Here is a 14,206-nt window from a genome sequence, read left to right as displayed (position 1 = left end):
TAACATTAAAATTTTTGGATTTTACTCAGTTACTCAGAAGCATGTGAAGATTGCAGAGAAAAAATTTCCATCCTCCCAGATGCTGAATTAATCAACACTACAGCTAAACAGGCGAGTTGGTTATGCATTTTTAGGGGCAACAGCACTACAAATGGGACAAAAAGAAGAGGAAACAGAGAAGAGTGCTGACTCACAGCTGAAGTTTATTCACAGGAAACATGACCAATATAAGGGAAGCGTGCGCATACAAGCAGAAAAACGCACATGTTGATGCATAGAATCGAGATACACAACTTTACTATCTTGTGCAAGAAAATGGAGGGCTTGCTGACACATAATCTTTATTTTCGCTTCACTAATTTCTTTTGTTAGTAGGGCTGTTTACTTGAACAGTATATATCAAAATGGTGAAACAACAGAAAGCAAGATTCGCACTCTCGTTAATGGTCAGCTAGATTAGTAGACCGCTTTAAATCTAAATCTTTATTTTGCCAGCTGCAGCAACGCAAAATTTTCAGCTGTTCCACGTGATTTCATGATGTGGCTGTATGCGAAGTGCGGGATTTCGCTGGACGACGACGTTAGAACGATGTGCCGTGGGACGGCGACAGCGCTAGTGAGGACGATGGCGGGAGTCTGGAAGAGTAGTCCAGTGACTAATACATTTTAGTTTTGGAATGTGCCTACGGGCATGCCTGCGCGCGGCAGCCGATAGCACCTGTGGATAAGTGGCGGAGGCTGGATAATGCTATCATGTTCTGCTATTAAAGGGGAACCTTAAGGGACCTCCAAGTTTTTTTTTTGGTTGATATGAGATATGGGGGGATTGACTTACATTCGAGTCGACTCACAATCATGTAAATACGGCACGTTTGTTTGCTTGTTTGCCCATGCTTCCCTTTTGTTGGTCATGTTTCCTGTGAATAAACTTCAGTTGTGAGTCGGAGCTCGTCCTGTGTTTCCTCTTCTTTTGGTCCCCATTGTTTGTGCTGTTGCCCTTAAAAAAAAGAAATTAATTATGCATTTTTTGTTGAAACCTTATATCTCTGCATCATGACTCAAGTTTCAGGGTCTCAGTTATCCTGCTTTTGCCTCATTTCTGTCTTAAGAACTGTTTGTGTAAAAAAATGAGCACATTCATGCATTTCAAAGCACTCATCCTTGCAAAACAAATTTAAAAAAATGTGCACCAACTGGAGCCATCACAGGGCTGCCGTATGGTGCAGACACGTCCACCTTGAAAACAATTTTTTGTGTTCATTTTGTATTCGTAGCTTGAAATGGTTCTGCAGACCATTTTGCACATTTCGGCACTTTATACAAATATGCACGCAGTGCCTGAAAAGGCTAGAGAAGGCACTCCTAACCTGACCCAACTGGAAGAACTGGTGGTTGCCTTTTCTGTCCTCCTCTCTGTGACTTCCTTCTTTTACATCATTTCTGTCTTCTCTCTTCTTGACTTTTCCCCTTCCCGGCAACCAAAAGTTAGCCTTGCATGATGGAAGCGATATTGCTTGCATCATTTGGTTATGGCGGTGTTGTACAGCTGGCCTGAACAAGACTTGCTTTCAATTCTTGCGCTGTCCCCTCGTTGAGCACGATGATGGGTGACTGGCACCACTCCCCACTACAGTCCAGTACTACAGACACTCCTCCCCTTTTCAAAAAACCTAGTTCTCTTTGAAGAGAGGGTGCACCAACACACGTACAGGTTTTTATGTTCATACCAAGGAAGCTTCCCCGATACCATATAAAACACAGTACAGTGAGAGGAAAGCCAACCCAACTGCTCTTACCTTTCCTTGTCACAAAATCCAGTTGTTTACACAACACAGAATCGTTTTTGAGGTACAAAAACATAGCAAAAAGACAAGAACTTCTTATATGGGGGTATGGGCCATGGTTTGGGGGTATTTCCACAGGTACTGTATGTGGGTGGCCTTGGCCACCCCACATGTTGAGCAAAGTGGGAGGGTCAAGGTAAGGTGGTAGCGATGAAGGAGGTAAGGTGAAACGTAGCAGTTTGTCTGCAGTTGCCGCCTGACCACATTGTATTTTGAGTCATTGTGTGGTGGGGTGCTGGGAGGGCGAAGCAAGTGTTTTATTGCGAAAGCAATACTAGTTGCACTTTCAGCCCGTTGCGTAGCGAGGCTGGTAGCTACCAAATTATTTGTAATGAGTGGTGATGTGGTGCTATGCGAGTATAGCCCTTGAGGTTTCCTGCGTGTTTTGGGTGTCCAATATTCTGGGGCCCGGAGGGATAGTTCTCAAGCATGTGCTGATTACCGAGGATCGAGGCATGCCCAGGAATCCATGTAAGGGTCATATCTTGGGTAAGCATGTGTCCTGATGCTAGAATGCGTCGGGCAGTTGGTGTGATAATGCTTTGCTGATAGTGGCGGTACGCAGCTTGGGAGTCTGTGCAGATTTCAGTGATGTTGGGATCTTGTGTAGCGTGTATGAGCGTCAAGACGATGACAGTGTCCTCAGCCTCCGTAGGGTTGTTGGCATGGAGGGTGGCTGTGGCCCTGATGGTGCTATCCTCGTAGACAGCGACAGTAGCATAATAACCTGGTAGGGTGTGTTGAGCCATGTCCATGTAGAGGATGTTGTATTTGCCTGTGTAGTGTTTGGTGTAATAATATTCAGCTCGAGCCTGACCCCCTGAGCCTGAGCCCGAGCCCCTATGTAGCTCGGGGTTCATATTTCTGGGTAGAGTTCTGATGCTGTCAGGTGGGTGTTTTGGTAGTTGGGTGCAGGTGAGCTTGTGGTGGGGGCCAGGTGTAGATGCCTTGGGAGGTGTTGGCCGATTTCTTTACGGGTTTGTTGAGGTATCTGGTTGCTTCGTTGGGCTTCGAGTGGTTCTGAGATTGCATCGTAAGTGCCCGTTGCGAGTAAGTGATTTGGGCTAATGGATTGCGGTAAGCAGAGTGCTGAGGTGGTCGCCTTTCTAATAAGCACATTAGCTTTGTCTTGTTGCATTTTGGTGATCAAATGACAGGGAAGGTGATAAGTCAAGCGGCTGGTGATGAGGGCATCTGTCATATTGAAGGTTTCCCTCTCCGACAAGCCATGGTTGCACGTGGCCACTCTGCAGATAAGGCCCACGATTTGTTTGATTCACTTGTCTAGGAGCTGGAGATTGAAGGTTGCATCTAAAGTATCCTGTATATAGAGTCCAAAGACCTTGAGTCTATTGACCAGTGGTATGTGGTCGTCGTACATTCGGAGGTGTATGCGTGGATTCCACAGAAGTGGTCTGATCATGACCAGTTCCGATTTTATTGGGGAGCATTTAAGGCCGATATTGGTCAGGTTTGAGGTCATGATATCAACTGCCAATTGCAAAGTGTCTTGAACTTCCCCTATGGAGCCTTCGGTCGTCCATAAGGTGATGTCGTCAGTGTATATTGCCACGTGGAGGTCAGGTATGTTGGTGAGTTGTTTGGCCAGCGGGGCTAGGGCTGCCTTAAATAGGAGGGAGGAGACAATGGCCCCTTGTGGAGTGCTGCTCTAGTTGGAGAGGGAGAATGAAGGAAACGAATCCTTGCGTCACTATTTCTGTCGACGAGGATTTAAAATATCGGCAGTACTGTTCAGAGTGCCTCCTTAGCATTTGTGTGCTTTGAAAAGGAAAGGAGGAAGAATGTTTCCTGAGGAAAAAAAGGTCGCCAGCTAGCCTCAACATGCCCAGAAACCAGCACTTTTTGGTTTTAACTGATTCCAAAAATTTTTTATCGGCAGATGTTTATCAGTGTTTCAGTTAAAACCAGAAAGTACTTGGCCTATCTACAATGCATGAATTGCTACACAAAATGCACTGTTATTGTAGTGATCTTTTTGCTGCAGTGGTATTCACATTGCATATTAAGGATAGGAATCTGTCCAGACCCTCTGACATCTCTTGCAATGTGGGTTATTTCATAGCAGAGGCAGTCGTTGTAGATGCATTGGACTGTATTTTTCAGTAAACCCCAATTAATTGGGCTGTTGCTGCATCATTTGGGAGAGGTACACTGGGAACTGGACATACTGGATAGCTTGACTCATACTTATTGCAGAAAGCCTCAACCTGCTGGCACCCTGGCATAATTTTCCCATGGTATGCTATCAGCCTTATGAGTGCTCAGAAACACCAAACTCCACAAGGACACATCTTACAACAATACCTTGCACTGAGGGAGAGTTATGAGAGTTCAGATATTGATCAAATGGTTCTAAAATACACTTTGCGTCAAGAGCACAGTAACACAAGCAAACCGGGAAAAAAAACAGGTCTGCTTTAATGCACATCAATTTTCACTTCTGAATCTTAAGCTGTCTGTGTTGCTGTAAAACAAACAGTAAATGAAAACATTAGAACAGTATTCTCTACTCTGATTAGCTACATATGCTCACAGCACTACTCTCTGGAAGTGCAGTCACCTTTAACAGGGACTGCACTGTGTGTATAACACCACCCACTGGGTCCAGTGTCACATAATAATTAGCAGTATCAAAAGAGCTAACTTAAGCGCTGTACACAAGCTTGCAACAGCAAAGTCAAGAAAGTAAACATGTCCCTAAAGGTCATAAGTTTAGTACACAGTAAATGTAGAGGTACATGGTAGTCAACGTGGGACAATGAAATGCATATGGTAAAGCCCATCCTGGGGGAGTGGAAGTCGTATCGAAGCGATTGTATTTCGTCTTTGCATTGTGCGCACACGCCTTAAACCCAACTTTATTCTCACAAAACAAGAAAGATCTACTTGTGAAGTGTGTGGCGATGCGGTCGCAGTAAACCACATTTTATTTTCTTGCCCAAAACTCTGAATTAAAAAAAAAAAAAGATGCATTTCACATGATTTTATGACGGACACTTTTCTTTTCACAACAGCTTGCTTCTTGGAGAACAGGCACTTATAGATTTTTTTATATGTCCTTAGGCTTTTAACAGGAGGAAATGTTTTGAGTGACCTGCAACAGTTTAAAGTGTTTTGTTTGTTTGCTGCAAAAAACATATATATTTAACCCTATAATTGGCATATGATAAGTGTAGCCGCTTATGCATCATTAAACCTAACACAGGACAGAACAAATTACTGTTTTCTCATATTGAGAGACATCTACCTAGCCAACCTTTGCCGAAGACTGCACACAGTCCTCATATCCCTGAAAAAAAGTGTGTTTGAAAAAACTTCAGAGAATGTTTACTACATTTGAATCAGCGTGAAAGTACGGATTTTTTCTACATAGAAGACAACAATGAGTGGGAAGTGCCGCAGAACAAAGCGCTCATGCTAGGCCAGCTGTAGACATGCAAGAAACGATTTCACGTGGTTGAGAACCACTGGATTAATGCCATGTAGAAGAAAATGAAGGACAGGCAGTGCCATGGGACTGAGCTCTCGCACTAGGCAAACACTCCAGATGTCCAGAAGATGAGTGGAACTTGCCACCTCACCCTTTCAGAGCTTTGAAGTGGTGAGGGTGCTACAAGAGCTCTGTAGCATGTCCAGCAGCAAACCTGACGGCCTAAGAACTTTTTAAAACAGGTGTGCATGTCATATGTAAGGCCACAGCAGTCTAGAATTGTTATGTCTGGCTGAACAAATGTCTTCATATGGAAAGTCATTAAAATGTACTCTTGTGGGGCTTGAAGAATGTACTAATGAGCGTGCACAAGTTGAATGGTTTGTTTTAACCAGATATTTTTTTGTATAGTTTCGGAGAAACTGAACAAAGCCCCTTAACTGTCCTGTTTATCACACAACTCCGTTGAACAGAGTATCTGAAAGGGAGTCCAGTGTGCTCTTGTTTCTCAGGTTTTTTTGTGATTGGATTGATTTATAGCTATGAAGGAAGTTACAGTAACTGTAGTTTTGGTCATGGAATCTTGTTGCCAAAATCTTGGCAATATATTCTCAGAAAGTTTAGAGTAAGATTTCTTGTGTAGCTTGAAATACAAGTTTCTTTCTTTTTTACTTTGGTTATGCATGAAAATTTGAAGTTTGAAGTAGAAAAGAGGATTAAAATGTGGCATTGCTTCAATGGACATGTTGTCAATGGTTTTTTCTTGACGCTTCGCAATAAATGATGATGCATCTTGTGTCGAAGTTGAAGAAATGGGTGCAATCCTTGGGGTAGTAGCAACACTTCAATCAAAATTCAATGCCAGAACCTTTGGCTATTGAGGTTTCAGTGCAAAGCATGGATGCTTGGCTGCTTTGTTGTTGAAATTCAGTGGAGCACTTTTCTTGGAAGTCTCTCAAAACCTATCTTCTGCTTGAAATGTGTAGCATCATCGCTGTTTTGTGTTCTTTAACTACATTAAGCAGGAATATTTTTATGCGTGGTTTTTAATAGTCATGTCATTTCTGTACTCTGTTACTGATGTAGATTGTCGTCTGGACTGACACACTGCCTGTGTGATTATTTGCAGGACACTGTCTGGTTGGGTCAGCATACTGGTCTTTTCATATTGTGCCAGAAGGTATGTACACATATTCTAGGCTACATTTGTGTTGTGTAGAAACTCTCAATTTCACCTTTCTTTTTTTGATAAGTTTATTTATTTCACACTGTCATTCACTTTTTATAGTTTTGTAATCTGTTGTAATAGTACAAACTTCGTGCAATTCCTGCACAGAATCATATCTGCGCAAAATGTAGGCATGGTTGTTGGAAATTATTTATTTTCGAGGGATGAAATACACTTCTGATAAACGAGCAGATGTTCGTAGTATCAAGTAAACTGTGTAATCAATTCTTAGATAAGGTTACAATTGCTTGTTGAAACGATGAGGATTTTATGAAATTGTGTGCATAAAATCTTAGTTATTTAAGAACTGTCACATTATTTGCTACTTTTATGTAGCACTTCAATCCTGTCAGAGATGGCCGTTTCTAATTTTGAAAAGCTCCCAAAACTTGTTTCGTTGCAAGGTGTGTAGGGGTGAATGAGAATCACCTTAAAAATGTGCTAAACCTGGCTGAGAATTTGTTTTTGCATATTTAAAAAAAATATTAGTAAAGCCTTCAAGAAAACCAGTGGCCATATTGATCTGAACATGTCTTGTGGGCAGTGAAAGGCTGGCGGTCCGTTTGCCATGTAGCTAACATAACGCTATTTGCTGTAATTTTTAGATTAAAACTGCCGTAGATGCCCGTATTTGTGTGCATACATGTGTGGTAATAACACGGAACTCGGGGCTTGCGGCATTTTTATGCTGAGGCTACAGAATTCTATTCAGTAATAGGTAAAAATGGAATCTTTCAAGATGTAAGTATTTAAGTTAGAGGCAAGGCCACAGAATAAAGTTACTGGGATTCTCTTATTTGAAGGAATCCTTTGTTCAGCAGCAAAGTGGGAGTTCTTTGCACTTCCAGCAGATGGTACTGTGCTTGTGGAAAATATGATAATAAAGAAGGGGGAGAGGAGGAATGAGAAACATGCTTGCATTTAGTATGCTGAGTTTTCAGGTATGTTCACACGATGTGACAGGGCCACTCTTCTGAGTCCTGCTTATACAAACTTTTTACTGTCTGCCCAGAATGATTTTTGTTTGCTGAGTGAAGTGTTGAGGCTGGCAGGCATTTTTGTCAATACAACCACAGTTGAAATGTGCATTGTTTAGAAGCATTGCTTTTAATTTTTTGATATGCAGAACAATATTTTCCCGCTACTTTCTGTGTCTTATCTTGCAATAAAGGTGTGTCCTGCTCACCACAGAAAAAAAAGTTAAGAAATGGTGTAGGTACAAGTGAATATCTCTGCCGTGCTTTTTTGTTTGCAACCTTTTTTGGGCATGTAGGTGTGGATATAAGAAAAAAATACATACATCTTCATGTCTGTTTGTGTAAATGTATTTCTCTCCTTTTTGCACCAAACGGCAAGCACTTAAGTGCATGCCTAGCAAGCAAAGTGGTAGGCAGGTGAAACTGGCTAGTGTATACTTCCAGTGTGCTTTTGCATATGTACTATCGGGGACAAAAGTGGTATACTCCATGCGGCGGGAGCCGGAGCAACGGAAAACTGCAGCATTTTGGCGAGCTAAAGTACAAAACATTGAAACGAGCCAAGTGTCATGCCTGCTGATAATAAAGGTCACTCATTGGCTGTCTCGATCCCAGATATGCCACCTGTATATGGCGTTGCGACACAGTTTTCCATTGCTCCGGCTCCCGCCGTGTGGAGTATACCACTTTTGTCCCCGATAGTACATCGCTATGAGCATTGCAACTGCAATGCATGGCAGATCGCACATTGCAGGGGAAAAGTTAATCACAGCTGCAAAGGCCAGAAAGCATGAGTGAAGGAAGAGCAGTGTTACGAGTTGGACATGTTACACATTCTTTGCTGTACAGGCAGTTCCAGGCAAACGCATTGCAAACCTCTCAAGGCAGTGCTCTGACCTCACTTCATGTGCAAGTCATTATGGGGATGGCTAAATAAGGGCATGGCTTAACCTTATCTGTGGTTTGAAAGCTTGTTTATTTAGCACAGAGTATGAAAAACAAACACACAACCTCAGGGACCTAACAGAAATTGTCTTTCTTTGTAAAAGCATGTTTCACTCTCTTTGATCTTCGGTCTCTTGTAGTCTGCATGCGCATAGGGACATTGTGCTGTTCACCTCCACTTTCACCTCCTCATCAACACATCTCCTGCTGTGTGCAGTGGTTCTCATTAGTAAATTGAGGGACCAATTCAGAAAGTTTTCTGTACCAAGATTTTGTGTTGTTTTTCAGGTCCTTGAGTGTAAAAAAAAACGAAAAAAAAAAACAGCATTTGAATTTAAATTCTACCAAGGCTTTTTTCATTGTAGTTGCATTTTTTGGCTTTCTTCAATGCATTTACTTTTTTTAAATCATTGGGCGCAGGAGCCTTGCACACAGGGATAACCACAGAATTTGTGTGTGTCCCCTTTTACATTCTCATAAGAGCAATACATATATGACCAGCCGTGGGGCTTACAGGGAATGTTAATAACTTGCTGAATGTATTCTCTATTTTTGTCTTGCCTTGAAGGGCATTGGCGAGCCTTCACATTGGCTAGCCTTGTTGAAAGAGGACAATCTAAGGAAGACAAGCCCGCAGTTTTCTTAATTGTTCCTTTTTCTCTATCTCTTACTGATATAAAACCCTCTAAATGAAGCTTTTGATCTTGCAAAACAGTGATATAAAATAATAGGATCGAAAATTGAATGGTGGTATAAACTGAAGCAATGAAACCATGAAAATGATTTAAAGTAATTGAAAACATAGCAAATTACTGGGTACCTTCACCCAAGAGGACCAGTTAGGAAGCATGGTGACCTAATTAGTACGTCTTTTGAAATGTGTGCTTGTTTTGTACAGTATGGGCAGCTTAAATTGACTTATTTCGCTTGCCTGTGGTGCAAATGCAAACTCTTTTGAAGCACACGCAGGGTATGCCAAAGAGTGTTGTGTGCTTTTCTTACTGTAGCACAGTTGCCCGGGTCACTGCATCTGTGCATCTCGAGGGCACTCAATTGGGAATTCATTTGCAACACTCTGTAGAGTATGATTATGAGACCCTTATTGGGATATTTAATCACTGCTTTTGATGAAAATGCTGGCAAAGTTGTTTTAAACTGGAAGCTTCACTGCGATCACAGTTGGCTTTCTTTCTTTTCAGGCCTGAAATGGGGTTGGTTAGAAACAGCAGACAAATTTCAAAGGAGCCACAGAGGTCTGTTATTTTGACTGCAGTGCAAGTAAGTGGCGATTACATAAGTCACAGTTACTTTGGGTTTCTTATACTAACTGATCTTTTAAATAATGGTGAAGAGTGTGGCAGATCTGTTTTTGGCATTGATATCTCAGCTTGTGTGTGGTAACTGCATAGTACACCTCTTCCTCTTCCACGATATGTGCCATAGTACAGTGCAACAAATTACTTTTGCCTACCCATCATTATTTCTGATTTAAGTTCCATAATATCTTGCTGCACTGATGTTTGTTTTGCATTTTGCCGGAACGAAGATATTGCTGCTGCAACCAGGCAGTCATTTTTTCAGATACTCTTCTGTGGCAGCGTTTTCTAATTATTTCTCTTCTTGTGATAGATGTTAATTGAAGTGCTGCAACCTGCAACCTCTCGACAAGGAGCGCTATCATTTTCTTTATTCTTCTTGTCTTGTTAGGCTTAGCGGGCAGCTGAAGTCTTTCTTGACAGGCAGGCTTGTATACGAAGGTGTCCTCAGTGAAGTTTTTACTTTTCAGATTGTGTTGATTTGGGTGGCTGTTACAATTGTGAGAAGCACAGCAGACAGCATTGAGCACAAGGAGGGGCTGCCACTGTTCAACCAGATCCTTTCGTGGCTGCTGCTAAGTATGTTTTCCCTCACAATAGTACGTCTATACCATATCAAAAGCCTTTTTTTTTATCAAGTTGTAGAAGTGTGTGTTATGTCATGGATGTGAACTAAATTTGCTCTAAATGAATTAATATAAATGAGTTTTCACTATTCTAGGAAGAAAACTTGGAATTTTACAGGCTTTTAGCTCTGATGTGATAGACCAGCAACCCAAATGGGTGGCTTATGGACATAATGAGCAGCTTTGCGCTCAAAATTGCACAGTTAAAGAAGTTTGAATACACTGATTGTATATGTAAGGTTGGAAATTAGTTTTTTAGAATGGTTACTACTAAAATAAATGTCCAGCAAAGCTCTTGTAGCTCATCGTTTCTGAAGACAAATATTGGCATGTGTATACAAAGCATAGATAAAATCAACTTAAGGTTATATGCCAGTTTCTTTACTCTCGCACAGGCAATATATTTTAATGCTGTTTGCTAGTCTGTAGAACAACACTGTTAATAGTAAAACAAAAAAAAAAGCATTTTAAAGCCACAGTCTTCACATTTTATCATGACTTCGGCATTTTTGTTAAAGCCAGAGAATTCTGATTTTAATTGCAAAGTATTTTGCTTCCTTAGTATGAACATAATTAACAGTTAACACCTTCTTGCTTTCGGTATTCATTTAAGGCATAGGTCTAGCATTTGCCACTCATTTTAAATGGTAATGAAAGCCAAGTTTCTTTTGTTTATGGAAGCAGTGGCGGAAGCTTTTTGACAAAGAGTTAGTCGCGGCTTGATGATACATTAAGGTTTCAAAATGCAGTTGCATTGCGCTCTGATCTGGAGAAAATTGAAAAATTTTTAAGTACAAATTTATAAATCTGCTCTCATTGCTACTGTGCGGGAAAAGTTCATGTGTCATATGACCTAAAATCTAAAGTATTAGTCCCGCAGACTTGCAGGGATCCAAAGTTTTTGTAAAAAAAAAAACGGAAGGCTGTGTACGCATCAGCTTTGGTGACATTCAGGCCACGCAAATGTACTATAAATTGATATTACAATTGAAATACTATTTGTCCATGGGGTTAGAAGACCTGGCAGGCTAATGGATTAGATTCTTAAAATATCATTTTCAGGGCAAAAATATTTTAAAAATTTGTTTTTGATTTTTAACAATTATTTTTGCTTTTAATTCGTCTAAATCCGTTGTGCAGAATACATGTAGTCTTCCTTGTCCGCTCAGAGTCGCCTACTTGAAAACTCCTGTGCAGGAATGTTACATGTTCTTGATGCAGATATAAAATTTAACTGTTTATCATTCATGTCAGATTTGTATTTAGTCGCTAAGCTTGTTCTGCTGAAAACCCGGCATTGTCGTCCGTCGTCCTGCGTCAGTCGTAAAAAAAATCCCAGAAGTTGCAAATGAAGCTATCTAATTGGGGGAACGTCCAAATGAAGCCAAAATTGGCGGAAAGGCTCCTCTAATGGGAGAATTTCAGAATATAGAAGTAATTCATTAAATAGTGGGCATTGGGGTTCGAACCCATGCCCTCCGTGTGCCAGGTGGGCATGCAATGCATAGCCCATGAAGGGTCTTTTTTTTTGTCTTTCATGGTATTTATTCTGCATGGTTATGTACTGAAATGATATATAATGATGTGTGTGTGTGGGTCGTTGGATCAAGCATGTTAGACGGACACCTTGTGAACGCATTGTAGTGTGTATGACTTAGTAATGTGTGTTTAAAGCTATCGCGGTGGCTTAGTGGTCATGGTGCTCGGCTGCTGACCCGAAAGACACGGGTTTGATCCCAGCCGCTGCGGTCTCATTTCAATGGAGGCGAAATGCTATAGAGGCCCGTGTCCTGTGCGATGTCAGTGCAGGTTAAAGGACCCCAGGTGGTCAAACTTTCCAGAGCCCCTCACTACAACGTCCCTTATAGCCTGAATCGCTTTGGCACGTTAAACCCCTATAAATAATAAACAAACAGTAATGTGTGTTTGGGATGTGTACTGTTGTTATAGTAATTGAAAAAAAAAAACGAAATATAAATGTGCTAATTAGGCATCAAAATTGCATGGAATAAAAAGGCGGTGTATGTTGTTGGGAGACAAGTGGTGTGTGTGTGTATGAGTAAAAATGATAAAAGGCAAAGAAAAATAATAGAGAAAAAGGAGCGGAAGGCACGATCGCGTCCACTCTTAAAGGGTCAGTCTACTGAATTTTATCATCCATATTTTCTTTGCGGCAACCGGTAGCTCTTTACCCAAATTACCATTTACCCAGGTGTGGTGCCAAGAAGTACGGTAGAACATTTTAAAATAGAATATATTGATGTGGGAACACACCTGTATGAGATGGTACTCGCATCTGGCAACCATGAGAAATACAAACGTCATAGCAATTTATGAAGTGCAATTTTCAAGTGCTGAGGTGATTAAAAGAAATCGGCACTGAAAGGATTTTTTGGTTATATATGTCGCAGTTATGAGAAGTCGTATTTTGTCATTAATAAAATACAGGAACGTGAGCACTATGACCCTGGGAGGGTGCAGCAGTAAATCCAATCCAAGATGAAGCGGCGTCGCGGTGCACATGGTATCTTGTTTGACAGGCAGTATGTCAAGCTTGCAGAATCTGAGCGAAGTTGAAAAGAGAATATTGTCAAGGATGAACGAACAAAACTTTGACCCATGTGAGTCAGCTCTACGGTGGAAGATGTTCTTCCACCGTGGTCAACTCCGGATAAATGCGGTCGCGACAGTCGAAGTAATGACGAGGGTAGCGACGATCCTGACTAATCCCGACGATTTCCGCCGCACGGCGACAAACATGGCGGCGCCCTTCGAAGCCGGACCTCTCGCCTCGAACTGAATTCTTGTTGTTGCTGCCTTTTTCAGTGCGTTCACTGGCCATAAGTGGGGCACTGGGCTTTCGCTACGTCTCACCTCACCTTAAGAAAGTGTATAAGTGATAAATTTGCTTTATTTTTTTAATTAGAGGGACGATTCTGCCACTTCTAGGCTTAAAAGGCGAGTCGGTTTGTTTACAGTAATGCTTCTCGTCCTGACAACCAATGGCGCCACTATAGGCTGAGTTTATTTTTGCGTCTCTGCTAGCATACGCTAAACTTGAAGTGGGAATGCGCCTGCGTTTAGCGTACATATAACTATAAATATTCATGTGATATACAGAAAAAGCGAGCAGTACGCCTTCTACATTTTACTATAACAAAATGTGCGTTTCTGTGACATTAGGGCATACTAACAGTACGTAGTATATTCACTTATGCTTCTACAAAAAAAGTCTACCACCTGCTGCAACAAAAAGACCGTTTGGGGTCGCCACCATGCATGTTTATGCGACTTTTAATGCCAAATTAAAATATAAATTCCTGCCTAAACTGGAAGCAGCTCCCTCGTTATTGGCGTTATATGGTGCCAACTACCAGAATATGCCATTATTTAAACACTCATCTCCGTGAGTAGACTGACCCTTTAAAGCAGAGCTTAAGCGTCTTCCTAATTTTTTTCCTTTAATCATTGAACATTTTCTGTTAGCATTCAGTTGCAAAGTTTGCTTTTTTTTTTTCATGACTGATTAAAACATTGGATTTTCGATCATATTTCTGGGAATGTTTGTGATTCTGCTAAATTCTTTTAACATCAAAGATTCTTGTAGTTGTAAAACTTTGTAGCTGCATAACTTTCAAGCCCATGGATTTGCTGAGCATGTTTAATTATCAGCAAATAATGATAACCTGCTTTAGTTTTTCTATATCAAACTGATATGACAAGTGATGTCAAGGTCTTTATTACAGTTTTGAATGTTCCAGGAGTGTAGGTCTGTGAAAGACTCGTTAGCAGCTTCTTGTAGGCAAAAGCTACACATGC

General features: G+C 41.2%; 1 protein-coding gene across 2 annotated transcripts in view; it reads left to right on the top strand.

The window, feature by feature from the left end:
- LOC149350463 (GPI ethanolamine phosphate transferase 1-like) overlaps positions 1–14,206 on the top strand; it is a 54,163-nt gene that overhangs the window by 21,348 nt on the left and 18,609 nt on the right. For both annotated transcript variants that reach the window (XM_089579499.1, XM_089579500.1), the window contains 3 exons: positions 6,425–6,475; positions 9,645–9,723; positions 10,232–10,340. In XM_089579499.1, coding sequence (XP_089435625.1) covers positions 6,425–6,475; positions 9,645–9,723; positions 10,232–10,340 — 239 coding nt within the window. The remainder of the gene's footprint in view (positions 1–6,424; positions 6,476–9,644; positions 9,724–10,231; positions 10,341–14,206) is intronic.

The sequence above is a fragment of the Amblyomma mixtum genome, chromosome 3 (assembly GCF_055824585.1).
Source record: "Amblyomma mixtum isolate Tamu chromosome 3, ASM5582458v1, whole genome shotgun sequence".
NCBI lineage: Eukaryota > Metazoa > Arthropoda > Arachnida > Ixodida > Ixodidae > Amblyomma > Amblyomma mixtum.
This window is presented reverse-complemented; position numbering and strand designations above follow the sequence as displayed.